General features: G+C 33.3%; 1 protein-coding gene across 2 annotated transcripts in view; it reads right to left on the bottom strand.

The window, feature by feature from the left end:
- The window catches only part of LOC143240942 (sodium-independent sulfate anion transporter-like), a 69,426-nt gene that overhangs the window by 28,642 nt on the left and 21,083 nt on the right, over positions 1–19,701 (bottom strand). For both annotated transcript variants that reach the window (XM_076484215.1, XM_076484216.1), the window contains exons 2-6: positions 16,236–16,480; positions 11,896–12,091; positions 11,595–11,680; positions 5,156–5,235; positions 3,121–3,175 (exon numbers count right to left, since the gene is read on the bottom strand). In XM_076484215.1, coding sequence (XP_076340330.1) covers positions 3,121–3,175; positions 5,156–5,235; positions 11,595–11,680; positions 11,896–12,091; positions 16,236–16,480 — 662 coding nt within the window. The remainder of the gene's footprint in view (positions 1–3,120; positions 3,176–5,155; positions 5,236–11,594; positions 11,681–11,895; positions 12,092–16,235; positions 16,481–19,701) is intronic.

Raw genomic sequence — 19,701 nt, 5'->3', positions numbered from 1 at the left:
GGTGTCGAATCTGATGAGAAGACATCCTGAACAAATAATGATGGGAAGAAGACAAAGAGGAACAAGCCATGTGAACTGGTGAGAGTACAATGGAAAAGATCAGGAACAGAAGAAGACTACCAAGGGATAATGAATCAAGAACTGTTAATAAGGAAGGAAGCAATGTGGGTAATATAACAATGAAGAGTATAGACTGGACATAAATGTCTTTCAGGACTGGGACAAGGATAGAGGTGAAAAACAGAATTAAAGGATAGGCAAAAAGGACGAGGTACATTTCCTAGCCACTAAGGTTTTTTTAAAAAAAAGGAACTATCAGGACAAAAGAGAAGATAGGTAGGATGCTAAAATGTACATAAACATCAATGGTAAATAAGTCACACCGTCAATGGCCACATGTTAAGAAGAGAGGGAAATATATTTTAAGAAAAAGGTGAAACATGGAGCACAAGGAAATAAGTTCAAAAGTAAGTGAATGGAGAACCTTGTAAAGATCCAAGTCCAGAAGACTAGACCATTTGGGGGGAATAAAAGATCTGGTCTAAAAACCATGTGAGAAACTCAGCTACAAAAGTTCAGTCAGCAGGGAATCCCAAGTTGCATACGAACTGTGGAACAACATCCACTTGTAATGATACACCTCCATTGAAGAAAGGTTCATGGAATGAACCAAAAGGAAAGCTACATGATAAGAAAAACCTGATCACCTTGCCAAAGACAGGATAAGAGCCAGGTATGAAGATGAAAGATGGGAATGGCTGGAGGTAGAACTAGTGAATGTGATTGACAAAGAAGGGAGGGAGGCAAGGAAATAGGAGATAAAGTTGGCTAATAAGTAGTGATCAGAACTTGACACAGAGTAGTATGGTATAAAGTAATTAGGTAGAAGAACATACATAAAGGAATTTAAGAGACAAATTCTGGCTGAAGGCATTAACAGCCAGAACCCAAGGAGGAGGTGCCAAGGACTAAAAGAAGGGTAATTTGTGATTGAGGGCCATGGCAAATGCACCTACATGGGGAACACCTCACAGACAGCAGAGCCACTGGAACACAAAGACAACCACTCCATTGGATAAATGTTATTGAGACAGGAAAGACGATCCACTACTAAACTAAAAGCACCCAGAACATGACACACAATAAGATGAATGTTGTGCTTGTTTGTTTTTCAATTTTGCACAAAGCTATAGAAGGGCTATCTGTACTAGCCATCCCTAATTTAGTAGTGTAAGACTAGAGAGAAGGCAGCTTGTCATTCATCACCACCCACCGCCAACTCTTGGGCTACTCTTTTACCAACAAGGATTGACTGTCATATTATAATGTTTCCATGGTTGGAGGGTCAAGCACATTTGGTGTGATGGAGATTTGAACCCACTACCCTCAGATTATGAGTTGAACATATAGCTGTTATGTTGGATGAATGTGGTGCATGTTCGCACAACATAGGAGATCCAATGTTCAAAAACAGAGTGACCTTGACCAGGTGCACCTTTGTTGAATGATATGTGCTACCACTGTAAAATTTTTGGAATGAAATATCATTAGACAATTTCTGGCAAGAGAAAGGAAGTTATTCAAAGCCTGATGGACAGCAAAAAGCTTGAGGATGCTGATATGTAATAACTTGTTGTCAATGGACCAACAACTCAAAGCCTCTTGTTGAATGATCCATACACCCCAGCCTTGAAGGTATGTGTCTGTGAACATATGTAAATCCAGATGAAGAGGAGGAAGCAGCACTACCACCAATGTATTGTATTGTCCAACTACCACAGCAAATCATCTCTCAGGGTATGAGGAAGGGTAATGGGGAGTGCCAGAAGATTGAAAGCAAGGTTCCATTGATTGTGAAGAGCTCACTGAAGGGATTGCATGTGTGTATGACAAAATCCCCAGATGTGAGAGAACCTCGTGAGCAGAAAGTGATGGAGCTGAAAAGGCAGGGCAAACTGACAATTCCACAGAACAAAGTTGTAGAGAAGGTTGGGCCCAACTGATACAAGTGTCAAAAAAAAAAAAAAAAAAAGTTAAATGGACAAAATATGGGGATGGACAGAGGAGGGACTTCTCCAGTCTGCAAGATGATATGCAAGAGCAAAGTGATCTGAAGCCCATGGAGGAGTGAGGCATGCTGATCTGCTGATCCTGTTGCTCAATTGTGAGGCAAATTGGTCAGCACATATCTGAATATCCAGGGAGAGGGGACAAACCAAATAGGGATGTGAAGTTAGGTCATGTAATAAGGAAGGATATGTGCTCATAGGAAATGGGGGAAAGGAATAAAATATCACATACTAGAGAAACAAAATCTAAAAATACCATAGTAAGCCTAACTGAATCCTCCAGAGAGACATGGCAGAGCAAATTCAAGTGATGAAAATAAGTGATCCTAGTCCTTGTTGGCCCAAACAGGCTCAGCATGTTCAGAAGGAAGTGGGGCAAGATCTTGATATATATGCTAAGTAAGATTCAATCTTCCTGCAAATAAACGTTGATAAATTTCTTTCCAGGTTGCCTGCATCTGAAGCCTGGGACATAGTGCTAGTTGCAGATGCAACCTCGGAAGTGGTAACATGAACTTCAGAATTCATAATAAAGAAGAATCAACCAAAAATCAAAATTATAAATGATAATCTGACTGTAAAAAACTGGAATAAAAATTAAAGTAAAGAAATAAATAATCTAAATAAAAATGGAGAAGTAATTTAAATAAAACCACTGTGCAAGTATACTAAAGCTGAATGTGTTTCCAAAAGAAAAGTGATAGTTCTATAGTAGTGTACAGAGGGAGTCACATGTGTCATGTGAGTATGTCATGCTCCTTGGAGAAGTGATGCATGATGATTTGCATGGGAAATATGTTAGAATAATTTGATTCTAATAGGTGGTACAATACAATTTGTGAAAGTTGGTCACATGCTTAAAAGGTAGACTGAAATTTGTCGATTAATGTAGACTGGTACACTGAGTGTTAACATTTTTTAGCAATGTTTAGGGGGCAGAAAGATGATCGAGACAGCTCTGTGTAAGGGGAGATAAGACAGTATTAGTAGCTGTAAATAACTCAGAATAATACAAAAGCCATTAACCAGCACACATAAAAAAAAATCTTACCTTAATAATAACTAGTATAATCACACAACAAAATCCCAGTATCATGTCAGCAATGCTACAGGCAAAAAAATATACAATATAAAAGAAACCTAAATTTCTAATTTGTTATAAAGCTGCATATAACATGGTAATTCCATTTCTTTAAACGTTTATAAGTTTATTATTTTAATATAATTGACAGAGGTATCCAACATAGTATAAACATTTAAAAAATATATAAAAAGCAGCTAAAATGGGGTAGAAAAGTATAATACAACAAAGTTTAAGACAAAAAAGAATGTTGTTAAATTATTTGTCATTAACATAATAAATACACAATAAAAGAAGCTATTCTAAAATGAATAGAAACTTATAATAAATACACTAGAAGGTGTAGGATTATATTTATGATAAGGTCAAAGTTTTGTTCATGATATTATCATTGGGTGTATTTAATGTGTCCTTGACAATGCCAAATTAACATTTTTATTGGATATTTGCTCATCTCTTTTTAACTGTTTTTTTATTTTCTATTAACACTTTCAACATCATTATAATGTAAGAATTTTTAAGTGCTAATGAAAAATTATTTTGTGTGTCAAGTAAATCTTGGGAGCTATCTCATACTTGAGATTATTCTTTTATTTTGCTTAATCTATATTTTATTTTTTATATTTCCAACAATTATTTAAAATATATTCTCTTTAAAAATGTAAATTAAAAAGTTTACTTTTAAAAAATAGATACAATTAGGATAAATTATATTTATAATTACGAGAAATTAATGTGAACCTGATCAATTTACTTTAGAAACTCAGCAGCAATGTAAGAGTACCTAGCTTCGAAAATATTGTTACAGATTCAAATTTTAAAATAATGGAGATTATGTACTTGCTTTTATTTATTTTTCATATTTTAATGCATCTTATTTCTTTTATACATATATTTATCTCATCATTTTAAAAATCTTCATAATGACACCAGATTAATTTCTTTCTCAACAAAAATCTAACAAACATTTTAACGTACTGTAATGGATTTACTATTACATATGTATTTTAATATCGGCATTTGGGTAAGTTACACACATTTCTAAATGCAAATTTAACTTGTACTGTTGAATGTGTATTTCCACATTCCTGCCTATTCTTTACGATTGTAGAAAATTTGAGTATAAGAATCAACATTATATGTTTTATGAAAATACAATGTATTGTGGACCAACTGAAGTTTCTAGATCCTCATCTTAACATTTATAAATCACTGCTAAATGTTGATTAACATCTCAAACATTGGTATTTTTATAAAGACATTATATAAATTCAGTGAAGAGCCAGCTAGCTCCCAGTCAAGCAAATTGTACTTATATCAACTCAGAATTAAGTTGTTCATCATAAACCCTTGATATGATATCAAAGAGGTTCCAGATCAGATAGAAGATTCAACACTGTTTGTAACTTTATAAAACTTTTGTACATATATATCATTATTTGTAATAATTGTTACTATAAATTCTATTATTGTTCATATATTAAAATACATTTGCACTAAAAAAAGAAAACTGTGTGTATCAAACTTGTTAGCAAATATCATAAATCTGATACATCTCTACATTTAATTAACTTCTAAATTGATATTATAATTTAACTCAGTTTCAAGCTATTAGAAATTACTATACATAACACAATAAATTGAAGCCTCGTCTGAGATAAATCATGATATGTAACAATATGAAATAAGGAAAGCTTCTCAAGAAACATAAATACAACCTATTTTAAGATCAAATTAAGAAGACTAGTAACAGATAGCTCAGTTTACGGTTCATTCAACATTGACAAACTGTAGCCAGCTTTACTGACAAAATAATTTTAAAATCTTTGACTAGCAGGAAAAGTTAAAACTCAGTCCCTGTGGAAAATGAGTTCAATGTTGTGTAAAGACTTAACCCTTAAAAAAAACGGGGGGGGGATATAATCGAATTTACATTTAAGGAATAATACTGAAAGATTACAAAGATAATTATAAAACAATACTTTTTTTTTGATTGACTACTTACTTAGTGCTAGAAATGTTGTCAAACAACTGATGTACAGTGTCTATAAATCCTTCAGAACTGAAACTCAGGCCAAATATACCCTACAAATAAAAAAAAAAAAAAGACTGGAAAATTACAGTAAACATGAAAATGGTTCTCAGCTTAAAAAAATTGATGTTTTTGTATTTAATTTATTAATACATTAATTTCACACTACATATTCCCATTACTTTTTTAATAATGTTACAGCACATTCTTGCTCTTATGTGTAATAAAATATCTCATTAGAGTATTTAAACAAACAAGCAACTTTGTAGACTCTGCAATGTAAAATTATTCTGAATGCAGTATTAAGAAAACTTTGAAGTTTGTCAATAAAACTATATATTAATTACGGAATGCTTCTCAACATTTAAATGATCTATCAATATTTCACAGTTTATCTTTTTTTTTGCCATTTAAAAATAAATTATATAAGTTTATCCTAATCACTCCAAGCAACTCTACTATCAAAATTAGTCATTGAAATTAGGAATAGTAAAAAAAGGTTAAAAAAACAAAAGCAAAGGCAGTTTTCAAATTATATAAAAGAAAAAAAAACTAATCAAATACCTGTACAGCATTAAGTGTATTACATACAAGATAGAGATGATACATTAAAAACATTTTTCTACATACAACAATTAAAATTTTTCAAAACACTTATATATGTAAAAACAGCTTGTTTGGGTTGAGAAAAATTTTTACGTAGAGGAGCAAACAACGTTTCAATCTTCTTCGATCATTGTCATTCACAAAGAAAGGAAGAAGTGACTGACCGATAGTTGACCACATGTTTGAAGGGGGTTGTGTAACTGAGTGTAGGAATGTAAAGGGCATGCTTACTTAGATGTTTGATTATATTTATTAATATAGATATAAAGGTATTCTTTTGTATTGGTTTATTTTGGGCTTGAGTTGTTGTATAAGTAAGGCTTCTTTAATTTTGCATTTGTTTATGTTTGTTTCTTTATTTAGTATTTAAGTGTTTTCTATGGTTATGTTGTGTTTATTTGACTTGCAGTGTTCAAAAACATGTGAAGGTGACTTTTTGTGTTCTTTGAATCTGGTTTTCATTTTTCTACTTGTTTCTCCAATACAGAAGTTGTGGCAGTTATCACATTGTATTTTATAAATAATGTTGGTGTGGTGTTTGTCAGTGTAGTTTTTACACAGTATAAACCTCAGTTTTGTGTCTGGTTTTTGAATAAATTTGGTATTAACTGGAATGTCATATTTTGTTACTAGTTTTTGCCAAATGTTGGTTATTTTTCTGCTGATGTCTGGAATATATGGAATGCAGCAGTATACAGTTTCATGATTTTTTAATTCGTGAGATATATTTACTTTTGTTGGTTGATTTTGGTTCTGTCTAGGTGTGTGTGTATAATGTTTTCTATGGTTTGTGGAGAAAACTTATTGATGTTGATGAAGTATTGTTTTATTTTGTCTAATTCATCGTTAATTTTATTTGGTGAGCATAGTTTTATGGCTGTGTTTATTCGGTTTCTTAGTATGTTGAGTTTTTGTTTTGTTTCATGTGCTGAGTCCCAAGGAATGTATAGTCCAGTATAGGTGATTTTTCAGTGGATTTCTGTTTTAAATTGTGTATCGGTTCTTGTAATTTTGAGGTTAAGAAATGATATTTGATTGCTTTCTTCTTGTTCACATGTGAAGTTGATGTTGGGATGTATAGCTGTTTTTATATATGTATTTTTCTCTACAAGTGGGTTTTCTCAACATCACTGATTTTCAAAACACTGTCAAGAAAACATTATCAACTAGCTTATCCCTCAGACAGTGGGAATGTTGTATGTAGCAGCATCAACTGATGATGACCACTGTTTAATGGTTAATCTCTAGTTTTATATTGTGAAATGCTATAATTTTTCTACACTAAAAATGTATTTCTGAAAGGTATTTCCACTAACAAGATTAGCTATTCTCATACATTGCTGACCTCTATATGCAAACGTTTCTTTATACATGCCACAAGGCTTCTGCTTCCTCAGTTGGAATCAATTGATTCAAACATGCCTCTTATGAAAATCATCATATGTTACTTCTCCACTAATAAGAGCAGATTACACTCACATGATGAATGTGACTCCCTCTATGTGTACCTACCAAACCATCACTTCAAAATTTGGCAGAAAATGGAAGCACCTGAAGTGGGAAGTACCAATCAGAAATACATTTTCAGTATAAAAAAAAATTATAGCTTCTGATAAGGTGCTTTCCTCTATCCACACAATTACCCAGAATTCCACATTGAGTAGGAGGAAGGATTGGTGTAAGGGAAACACAGACACACCCTCCAAAAGCATCTAAAGGATACTTCTGTAGATTAGAGTGTCAGATCCAAAGATCTGAAGAGAAATTAACCACTTTTGAACCAGACATACTCTTCACCCATATGTAAAATGTGTAAGGGTGGAATATAAAAGGACCACATTCAGATGTGAAAAAATGTGGTAGCAAATTTATCCTAAGCAGAGAAAGATATGGTAACTCAATCCTACAAAGAGAAAGTGAGTAAACAAAGATGTGTCTCTTGGTGTAAAGTAACTAGGACACAACAGACTATACTTGGTAATTTGAACTTCCCCTAATTCCTCCTCACAGGGTATCAACATCTTCAGAAGAGCAGGATGAGGATCGCACCATCTTCATTTCAAACTCAAGAAATGGGAAATTGAGACCCATTTTGATTCCTAAGTATGAGACAAGGATTGGCTCTGAGTTATAAAATTGGGAACATGACATCTGGTATCAAAAGGTTGTCTATAGAATGCAATCAACTCCCTCAACCATGAAACTGGTAGGGTCATCCAAAGGAAAACAACATCCTTGTAAGAAGAGAGAATGAGAGATAGCCTAGGATAGAACTGTAACAATTCCACATACTACAGTAGCAATCCACAAAACAGATGAAAGAAATTGAGGGAGGAAGCTAAACAACCAGAAGCCTTAGTGAAAACTTATGTTGATTAATTCACTCAAAATCCAAAACCAGCCCTTGGGGCACTGACATTTATGCAAGAGTAGAATAAGAGTTTTCAATCAATGGAATGAACTTCATTTGAACATTTCACTCCACTGTGTTGATCATTGCAAACTGGATCTAACCTACAAAACTCTACTGCCTACTCTGCAGTGAATGGTTCTATCTTTGTGTGGAACCCATTTAGAAGAGTACCTCAATGGTTAACCACCCTAGTGGCTTGGAACTGGCAAGTGATAAGGATTTCTATGTTGCACTAGAAGAGGATGGGGGGTGAGGATGCATTGGGAAATCAGGAGGAATGTCATTACCCGAGACAGTGCAATAGGTGAACATGAAATTCTATTCTGAGAAACAGACCATACTGGGATATAATTTATTTAATGAGAGATGAACGTCTTAAGGTTGATCCACATGCCTGATTGTATAATTTCCTCCAAAGGCTGACAATAAAAATAAGGTTACTTGGCACAATTCTGTTGGTAAAGTGACAATGTGGAATAAGCTAACTGAATCAATTGATGAATGCAGCTGTGGGCAACATAGCAACAAAAAGCATGCACTGGACATAGATATAAAAGTCTCTCGAGATCAAAATGAGGCTAGAGAATAGAAATAGAGGGAAGGTAAATGGACAAAAAGGAGGAGTTATTCTCTCGAGTTACTGAGGTAATTGAAAGAAAGGTGTGATCCAGTAAAAAAGAATATAGGTATGGTAGTAATGAGTACACATAACATCAGTGACAAACAAGTCAAATCATAGGAAACCATAGAAAAAAATATGCTTTAATAAAAAGGTTAGTTTTGCAAAAGTCACCCAAGTGTACAAGATATTGGGTAGGATGGAGGTAGAACTTTTCCAATTTGATTAATCAGCCAACTCAAATGGTGATGTGAAGGAGCTGATGATTACAACTGGCTGAATCCTATTCAGAAAGTGTCAGAAGAATCCAGCTGTCCATGTAATAATGGAAATTCAACCCCAGAACATGAAGATGATGAACAAAAGCCCTGATTACTTGAAAGAAAACATAAGGTACTGAAGCCAGCCTAAAGGATAGGATGTAAAATTAGTACATCACCCCATAATGGATGAATCAAAGATATGGGCTGAGATGGGAATATGCAGGTAAACATTGGAAACATTCATAGGCCTGGAGGAAATACCCATCAGAGGGTGAGATAAAACTCCATGGGAAAGCATGGGAGAAGAATAAACAAATTAAGATAGAACAAATCTTTGACTGTCCCACAGTCCCCAATTTTCTTGAGAACAACAAATATATAGGAATAATTCAGTGGTGAATGATATAATACAGGTTCAACAGCCTGTTAAGTGAGAAAGTCCTGAACTACCTCTGACAGATGATGGAATCCTGAATCCTGAAGGGAAGGAAAGGAAATGGGTATAGAGGACAAATGGGATCTTGAATCCTTCTAACAAAACTTGAAAAACCACAAATATCAGTTACAATAAGGCACCAACAATGAAGAAAAGCCACAAGTCGAGTTCATACCAACTAGTCACTGGAACTGTTAACAACATATCATATGTCATCAAGTAAACAAAGAGCTGTGACAACCTTGAGAAGGAAGGATTAATGAAGGCTGAGAAGAGAAAGGACAGAAAACTGGAATTTGTGCCACACTTGAATATGACTAATATTAATGGGCTACCAGATGGGAAGGGGCAGAATGTTGTTAGACAGATGCCACCTGAGATTCCAAAGACTCTGGGACTGCAACAAAGGTGAAATGCTGTAAAATTGGAGCCATATGTAAATCTCAGAGATAAAGAGCTCATAAATAATTCCTAGGTAAAACAGCAGTCTGAAGTAGAAGATCCCAACAACAGAGAAACCACGTTTGTAAACCCAGAGCTGAAAACAACAAACAAGACAGCATGGAGGTAAGTAATGAGAGAAGAACAAGGTTCCTAGAAAACCTCTCGGGACTTTTGTGAAAAACCTCAAGCAGGAAATGAATTGTAAAAAGATAGTGCAAAAATGTCATGAGGGTAAAAAAATAGGCAGAAAATTGGGCATTGGTAATACTAACAGGGAATTATAGGCCAACCCCCCCCAAACTGGTAGAACAGAACGAAAGGGTTGTTGATTAAGAAAAATATAATCTGCCTAATGATAAGTGAAGGCAGACTGATCTGAAGCTTGTGGAAGATGAAGTGTGCTAATGCCATCCTTCAACTGAGAGGCAACTTGTTCAGGATGAACCCAAATGTTAGATAATGGGGAAAACCCAAATAGGATTGGAGTAATTTTCAAGCAGTAAGAAAGGATGAAGGGTATAAGAAATAGAAACAAGGGAAAAAACATCATATACCTTAAAAATGAAGTTCAATAAAACTATGGAAGGCTGACCTGAATCCTTGGGAAAGGTATGGAAAGGCATGACAAATTCAGAAGGTGGAAACAGGTGATCAAAGTCCTCATTAGCCCGCACACGTTCAACAGGTTTAGAAGGAAATGAGACAATGTCTAGAGATAGAAGTTGGCCCATGTACTGTTCAATCTCCCTGTGAATAAATGTAGACAAATCTCCCATTGGGGTGCCCATACCTGAAGCTTGTGATAAAGCACCTTTTGCGATTGAGACATTCAAAGTGGTGATACTGCCTTTGGAGTTCATATTTCAATAGTCAACAACAGCAAACGTTTGAAATAAAGGTGACTAGAATGAGAACTAATTAATTAACATTACAAGAAACTGGGTAGGTTAAAACTGTATAACCACATTAAGAAATAAATATCAACTCAAACTGCAATCAAGACTGAAATGAAAGAAACTTCAGCACAAGCTCTGCAAAATGAAAAGTGATAGTTTGTTAGAGATGCTTATAGGGAGTCACACATACCATGTAAGTGTACTCTGCTCTTATTGGTGGAGGAATTTTGGTTTGTTTTGAATTTTGCATAAAGCTACGCTAGGGCTATCTGTGCTAGCTGTCCCTAATTTAGCAGTGTAAGACAAGAGGGAAGGCAGCTAGTCATCACCACCCACTGCCACATCTTGGGCTACTCTTTTACCAATGAATAGTGGGATTGACTGTCACTTTATAATGACCTCACGGCTGAAAGAGTGAACATGTTTGGTGTGATGGGGTGGAGAAGTAATGGAAAAACACATTTCAATAGGGGAGAGCAGAAAGCTTATAGCATGAATAAAGAAAGAGTTCACATATAGAGGGCAGCAATGAACATGAATAGATAATCTTAATCTTGTGAGTGGAGGGAAGTATCATGTCAGAAATTTCTTGGTATAGTTATAATATTTTCTATCAAATATTTAAATCACAAGAAACAAATGTAAATAATCAGGACCAAAAAAATTTGTCTCAAATGAATACTTGATATTATTAATATTGTATAAACAAATAAAGAATGCACTTCTAAATGTTACCTTCAACTGCGATGTGGCAATGGTAATTGCAGCAGCAGAAGTAAAGCCACTAATCACTGGTGCAGATATAAAATTGATTAAAAACCCTGTAAAAATAACAAAGCAACATTTTATACATAAAGTTATGTTAAAAACAAGGTAAAGTTAATGGTCACCAGTTTATTAACATATTTGAAGTTGAATAGAATATTCATTATTTTACTAAAAATTACTCAGAAGTAATTATTTACATAAAACTAGACAAAAAGTAATGAAACTTAAACTTAATTGTATTAGCAAATAAAATATGTCTTAATCATACCTAAGTTAAGAAGCCCCATTAACAGTTGAATGGATCCACAAAGAAAGGTGAGCAACACAGAATAAGTAATTCCTCCAACATGGACATGTTCAGAGACAATAATTGACATTATAGCTGTGGGTCCTATTGTCAAGTCCTTACAGCTTCCAAATATGATATACATAAAACAACCCATAAAAGCAGTGTACAGTCCATACTGAAATTATAAAAATTAAAGAAATATCAATAAAATATATTTATTATTCATGTAAGAAACATAAAATCTACCAGAAGTATCACCAATTCTGTGTGTATCTATCTTTCATACTTAAGTAATGTAGAAACCAAACATGGAGGTTAGTGTTGAAACATATATATTTCAATTTTTTTACTAATATTTACTAGATGTATGACACTATATATAATATGAAAAACTATTGATACTACATAACTGTACTGCTAAACACTGGGTGTATAATTAACCACAAGTTAGTGTGTGATCTTCTTTAGCATCTACTTAAGAAGGAAGAAACTAAAATAATTATAAAAAAGACCAAGATCAGTAAACAAACCAAACTGAACTTATATGGGCTGTCATATATTGTTCTGTCAGATTATTAACATTTATAAGTACTGATAAGACTGATGAATGACAGCTTAGAATAAAATAGTTGAAAAAAGAATCACAGAAAGACAACCCAAACTTAACAATATACGTGTGTGTGTGAGAGAAATGTAGACAATTTAAATATTTTATTTATTTCTTTAAAGTCTAAAACCTCCAAAACTTGCATTATTAAGACATTACTGTTGGCTAGTAATAGTAAGAACATTTGTATATACTGTAGGACAAAGTAGGTTATATGTTTTTACATATAAACACATCTGTTGTCTTGGGTGGTTAAGCAGAACAAGTTGTTAGTGAAATTATCCAAAAGTTACACGTTCATATGCCATATAATTGAAATATTTGAATCCTTCCATACATGAGCTAGAAGTATTGTGGTATAGATAACAGATGTATTTCAGTGATGTACAGATGTATAGTACAATATACTTTTATACTATAGCTAATGATAAAATAGGTGAAATATACATGGAGTTTTTTATACTGGAGATAACAATAACATAGGTGAAATATACATGTAGTTCCTTTACCCTAGTACTAAGAAGAGAATGATGTGTGTGTGTGTCTATATATATGTTTTTTTATAACCAAAAATAAGACAAAACAAAAATGAAAAATAAAAAATGCTGCACTAATCGAAAGGATCCCAGGGTACAAGCTATAATTTGAGATATAAAATGTACTCTGGGGTTTAAGGGTGACTGAAAAAGTAGGACCCACATAGTGGTGGGGTTACACTGTCTATTAGTCTTAACCTCTCATAAAGATATAGGATAAAATAAAGGAATAGCAATAAAAATTAGTGCCTTTCTACCATATTGGGGGCTGGAAAGCTAACTTCAAGAAGTAAGCTTTCAACTTACTTACCCCCAAATGGTAGTACATCATTTTCTTATTCTTATTTCAATTAATTTTCCTTTACTTTGGAGAGCAGTTACCTTCCCACAACTGTCTGCAGGCAGTGAAGGGTGATAAAGATGTGGGATGTTGGGGGTTTGAACCTCCACATTTTGCTCTCCTAATTTCTATACCTATTGCTACTCTTTTATTTCTTATTTGAGACTGGCAAATGGAGGTTAAGACTGATAGATAGTGAATCCCCACCACAATGTGGGTCCTACTTCTACAGTCACCTCCAAAACCTAGGTTACATTTTATAATCCCACATTATACTTTGTACCCTGGGATATTTTCAATAAGTGCAATTTCTGTTTAATTTATTTTTGTTTCAGCTTGTTTTTTAAGTTATAAAAAACTAATATAATTAGTCAGAGGTTTGGAATTGCTGTTTTTAATGCAGTCCTTCCTTGCGATTTTGTTTACTTAACTTTATCAAAATGTATTAATTTTCACTAATATATATATTAGTGAAAATTAGTGAAATCATATATATGGAGTACTTCTGTACTACAACCAATATTAACACAGGTGACACTTAGAGAATTTTCATATCAGGACTAATGATAACAGTTGAAATATATGTGGAAGCATTTCTGTAATACACGTAGTTAACCATAGATACTTCCATTGTTGTCTGTCAAATAATTCTTCATTTCTTCCTCAAGGGTTTATAATATATACACAATATATGTATACATATGTGAATGAGGTAAATCATTTAAAAATTTTATTTACCGTATTTTCCGGTTAATAAGCCGAATCGCCGAATAAGCCGAGGGCAATTTTCAGCTCTGAAAATGAGGGTTTTTGCTTATTACCGCCCAATAAGCCAAAGCCATTTTTAAGAAATGACAAGTTTCTTCAAAATGATTTCTTAGTCTCGTTTCAGCGTCAGCATGCATGTTGTGTGTGATCATTGGCGTTCTGTAGTAAAGCAGAACGTGTCGTATTGAGACAGAGATGGAATCAATGTCATTCGTTATTGGCTCCACTCACTATAATTAGGTAACCAATGAAATTCCAGAAACAACGTTTCACTGTAGTCTTAACGTGCTTTGCTGATGGGACAAAATTACCGCCTATGATAATTTTCAAAAGAAAGACATTTCCTAAGAAGAAGAAATTTCCGAAAGGAGTGATCGGCCAATAAGCTGACCCCCAAAAATCAGGTCCAAAATTTAGGCCAGAAATTAGGTGAAGGCGGAAAATACGGTATTTAAAGTCTGAAACCCTCAAAACTGTGCATTACTAGTTGGTTAAGAATGTAAGAATATTCATATATACTGTAAAACATAGTATGATATATATTTTTTACCCACAAGCACATTTGCTATCTTAGTTGGTTCAGCAAAACAAATTTTCAGTGAAATCACCCATATCTTACATGTGCATGTGTCAAATAACTGAAATATTTATAGGCTTCCATACACGAGTTGGCAGTCTTGTGGTATAGATAGTGCATGTATCTTAACTAACAATATGTCATAAATTGCAATGCTGAGTCAAGTTTGTTTCTTACTTTAAAGTGTAAATTCTTTTGAAAAACAAAGCAGGTAAAACTGGTAATCAGTTGCTTGAGATGTTAATAAAAGTATCATATCAATCAGAAAACCTGTATTAACCTACAAACTTTTCTCAGGTACATTTCTGCACTGTTCACAGTATAACCCTGAAAAAATTCACAACCCATATATAAATCAAAATACAAAGGTTAAAAAAGTTATTTATCAATATTGTTAATAATAAGATATAATTCTAATTTCACTCTTATAACACTGTTGTAAGTCATATTTTTAATATTTCAATTTAGATGTTTGTTTGTTTGAGGGCAGACACATTATGCAACATCTAAAGACTTCATTAAAGCTAAAACTGCTGTACAGTCTAGAAATTTTGTGTAGTATAAAGAAAGAAGAGTACAATATAAATATCAGGGTTATTGATTATTCAGTGAATTAGTGAAACAATGAATTAAGGAGTAATCAAACAATGATTCAGGTAGCTCAGTGCCTGCAAAACACTGAATTACTGAATCTTTGAAATGGTTATACAGCAAAGATAAATGCATTTAGGACTAAAATTTTAAGAGTAAATTTATTTGAGTTGAGTATGTTAGTTGTATTTGAAGCTAGGCTTACACGTAAACATAGTTTAGACTAGACTTTTTTCACAAAGTAAACAAAAAAAATCCACCAATGACAGAACAATTATAGCAATACCATGTACAACCCCATACTAAAATTATACATAATGGAAACTAGTTTGAAAAAACTATATGAAAATTAAAATCTGTTTTATCAATCCTGCTTGCAGAATTATTCATTATTATCAAGTAAACTATTAACTCTAATGCTGCCAAGTTCAGAGATAAACAACTTTCCATGTGTCAGGTTTATTATTAGATAGGCACAAAAACACATGGTATTATAACTTGTAACTTGTTATATCAACACGTAATGCTTTTAACAATAATCACCAAAATGTTTTATAGAAGACTAAACTCTCGGACTGTAAGAAGTATAGAGTAAAATAGTTATTCAGGTCATTTATTTCAGAAATATGCAGAATAAAATTTGATATTTATGATTATTTTAAATTATAAAATTATTGATTTTATTATACACCAATTTCTCAGAACATTTACTTAATACCACACTTTACAAGACTAAAACAAAGGTTAAACATACACTTTGTTCCATATGTGTGCCCATGTTAAATGAAAGACTAAACAAAACTTCTCTTGTATCCTTAAAACTTTTACATACACAGGGAAACAAAAAAAAAATCAATACTATTTAAATACTAAAACAGATGTAATCTACTCATTGCTGACCTGTTGAGGTAATCCAGCTAATGCAGCTAAAGCTAGACCCTGTGGAATAACAGTCAGAGCTACAGTCACACCAGCAATTGCATCCCCCTTAAGATCAGCCAGTGAGTAATGAGGAAGCCATGTGGTGATTGGAAATCTTCGACGAAGAGCTCTGATGGAACAGAATCGTTGTTGGCACTTGGTACAACATTCTTTTACGTCAAAAGTATCGTCTTCTTCTTCTGTCAAGATATCAGCAATTTCCTCTGAAAAAGAGATACAGTTCTGATTAAAATAAATCATTTTATAAAAAATCTATGCATTCATTTAAATTCTTAAAAATAAATGATCAGATATTATTTTATGATTGTGGAGATATTTCTCATACACAAGCCCCTTGCTGCTAGAGTGATAAGCCTTCAGATTTACAATGCTTAAACCACGAGTTTGATTCCCCTCGTTAGACACACCAGATAGCCCAATATGGCCCCTTGCTATACGAACACACACACACGTGCACTCTTATACACACTTTAAGTAACAAATACATAATACATGTATTAAGTGTTTAAAATTCATAAAACATCTGAAAATAATTATAAAGAATATATTTCTAATAGATAAATAAATATGGAAATAAAATTATGCTGAAAACTTTCATCTACATTTTTAAGATTATTGCATAAACCAAATATACTCACATTCAAATATACAAGTGTTGTAAGGTTCATATCATGCAAACAAATGTAACAGTTTTCTGTAGGTGTCATCCTATTAGAATGCATGGCATAGTTAAATAATGTCATTAATGAACTTACTTAGCTACTCAGTTACCTGCAGCAGAGCACAGCTTTGAAACATTCACGTACGAAGATAAGTACATAATAATACGTGTTACTCATATTTCACTCTTAGTCAGTTAACTTAACAACTTCAAAACATAAGACAACTTAAACAATTTACACATAAAACTGCTTTCATGTGTAGTAAGTAATTTAATTTAAAAGTGTAGAAAAGTATTTGCATCATCAGAGTCAACTTCTTACAAATTTTTAAATTTATTTTAATCATGTTTCATACACATCTCTATCAAAAATACAGCAATACCCTGAAAACAATAGTTTAAATACAATGTACTGTTATTACCTGTACATAAACACTGGTACTCATTATAAACACGTCTCTCCAAGCTGAATGCTAGATAAGCATAGTTATCCATTTATTTACACTTTACAACACTTAATGTCTTCAATGGATCAACACCAAAATATCTCAGTAACTTTGATGCAACTTTAACACTAAAAATCACACAGACAAAGCACAATCAAAACTGCAAGGCAACCAAGAAACAAATTAGCTGATAACTACTTTCCAAACCTTTGTTTTATATCTATCAAATTCCTCCTTTCTTCTAATGCTCTTTGAACTCTAATAACATGTGACCAAACACCACGACACCTTACCTTAGTGGACAATATTGTTTGATTTTAAAAGTCCACATATAATACTCTTGCATTATACAAAGCAAACTCAGTGTGTACAATATGTTCAGTAGAACAGTAAGTAAGATCCTTGAACTTGTACTTAAAGAAAACAAAGTGATCTAGTGGGATCAAAGAGCACTTGTTTCAAACTCAACTCAAGGCAGATTTCTTAAGATCTCAATTTTCTGGTTCTATTACTGCATAAATCTATACATAACAGAAAACAAAACATTTTTTCTCAGGCAGATCTTTATAACTGAAATTTGAAAATACTGGAATAGCCAATAGGCCTGGACAAAGATCTGTAGTATCTGCCAAGTGGTGTTGAAATTCTTTAAGTTTGCCTGCTAATTCAAGCAATTAATGCTTCTTTAATAATTTTAAATACCTCATAAATCACTTAAATATTTTTTTATTTCACTGCAAGAATGATCAGATATTTAATTAATGTTTTAATATATTAACAATTTTATGAATGTTAAAACATGAACAGAATTAACTTTTAAAAGAAAAACATACACCTGTCAAATTCAGTTTTAGTCTCTTAATAGTCCCAAATTAAACTTAAAACAAATTCTACCACAGCACTCATAAATCACTTTTATTAAGGTAATAACTTAAAATGCTTAACAAATATCGTTTTTTTTTACAAATGAGCATCAAAAAGACAATTATGATACTACACATGATACTGACCTAGATTTAAAACAATTTGGTGAGGTTTGACACAAACAAACATAGCAGTTGCCTTCAGATATCACAATATTGGAACACAGGACAGTTAAATAATTTAATTATGTCAGAAAAATGTGATGGGTGAAGAAGTCATGATATGCAAAGGTAAATACTATATACCATTATAGGGTTTTTATCATCCTGCATAGTTATATGATGTCATTACTGAATTGTTTAGTTGCCTAGAAGATCAGTTACTTGCAATAGAACATAGTTTTGAAACACTGGTGTAAAAAAGAGCCCTAAAGGTAAGTATCAGTCTTAGTACATTCCTTAAGACCTTGTTCTCTTTGTCTAGATTACCACACAGATCTTCACTTGATATTATATAGAAAAAAAATTCAAAATCATAGTCAGACACATCAGTAGACATTTGTACACCACAGCTAACCTATACAGGCATCAGTACATATGCACATCACAGATAGTTTCTACAAGCATCAACACACATGGACAATCACAACTAATCTAAGTATTAGTACACACACATGAACATCACACTTAGCTTCTCCAGGCAGCAATACGTGTGTGTATGCCACAGCTAGCTTCTCCAGGCAGCAATACGTGTGTGTATGCCACAGCTAGCTTCTCCAGGCAGCAATACGTGTGTGTATGCCACAGCTAGCTTCTCCAGGCAACAATACGTGTGTATGCCACAGCTAGCTTCTCCAGGCAGCAATACGTGTGTGTATGCCACAGCTAGCTTCTCCAGGCAACAATACGTGTGTGTATGCCACAGCTAGCTTCTCCAGGCAACAATACGTGTGTGTATGCCACAGCTAGCTTCTCCAGGCAACAATACGTGTGTGTATGCCACAGCTAGCTTCTCCAGGCAACAATACGTGTGTGTATACCACAGCTAGCTTCTCCAGCAACAATACGTGTGTGTATGCCACAGCTAGCTTCTCCAGGCAACAATATGTGCGTGTACATCACAGCTAGCTTCTCCAAGTATCAATACACGTATACAAATCTCAGCAAGTTTTTCGAGGCATTAATACATGTTTACATCACAGTTAGCCTCTATTCACATTAATACATGTGTACATCATAGCTAGCCTCTTCAAGCATCAATACACACACAAACGTATGTATAACACATATCTTCTTTACACTATTTATTGAAAAAGTATTTTACATTATTAAATGAAATATTTCAAGTTAATAAAACCTAAGAGTTATATACAAATAGTTACAAAGATCTGTATTGTTTGCAATGCACTATCTGGTACTCTGCTGTCTATTATTACACTTACAGGTACACCTGT

Source organism: Tachypleus tridentatus, chromosome 13, assembly GCF_004210375.1.
Source record: "Tachypleus tridentatus isolate NWPU-2018 chromosome 13, ASM421037v1, whole genome shotgun sequence".
NCBI lineage: Eukaryota > Metazoa > Arthropoda > Merostomata > Xiphosura > Limulidae > Tachypleus > Tachypleus tridentatus.
Note: the sequence above shows the minus strand (reverse complement) of the source record. Positions and strands in the feature narration are given on the sequence as shown.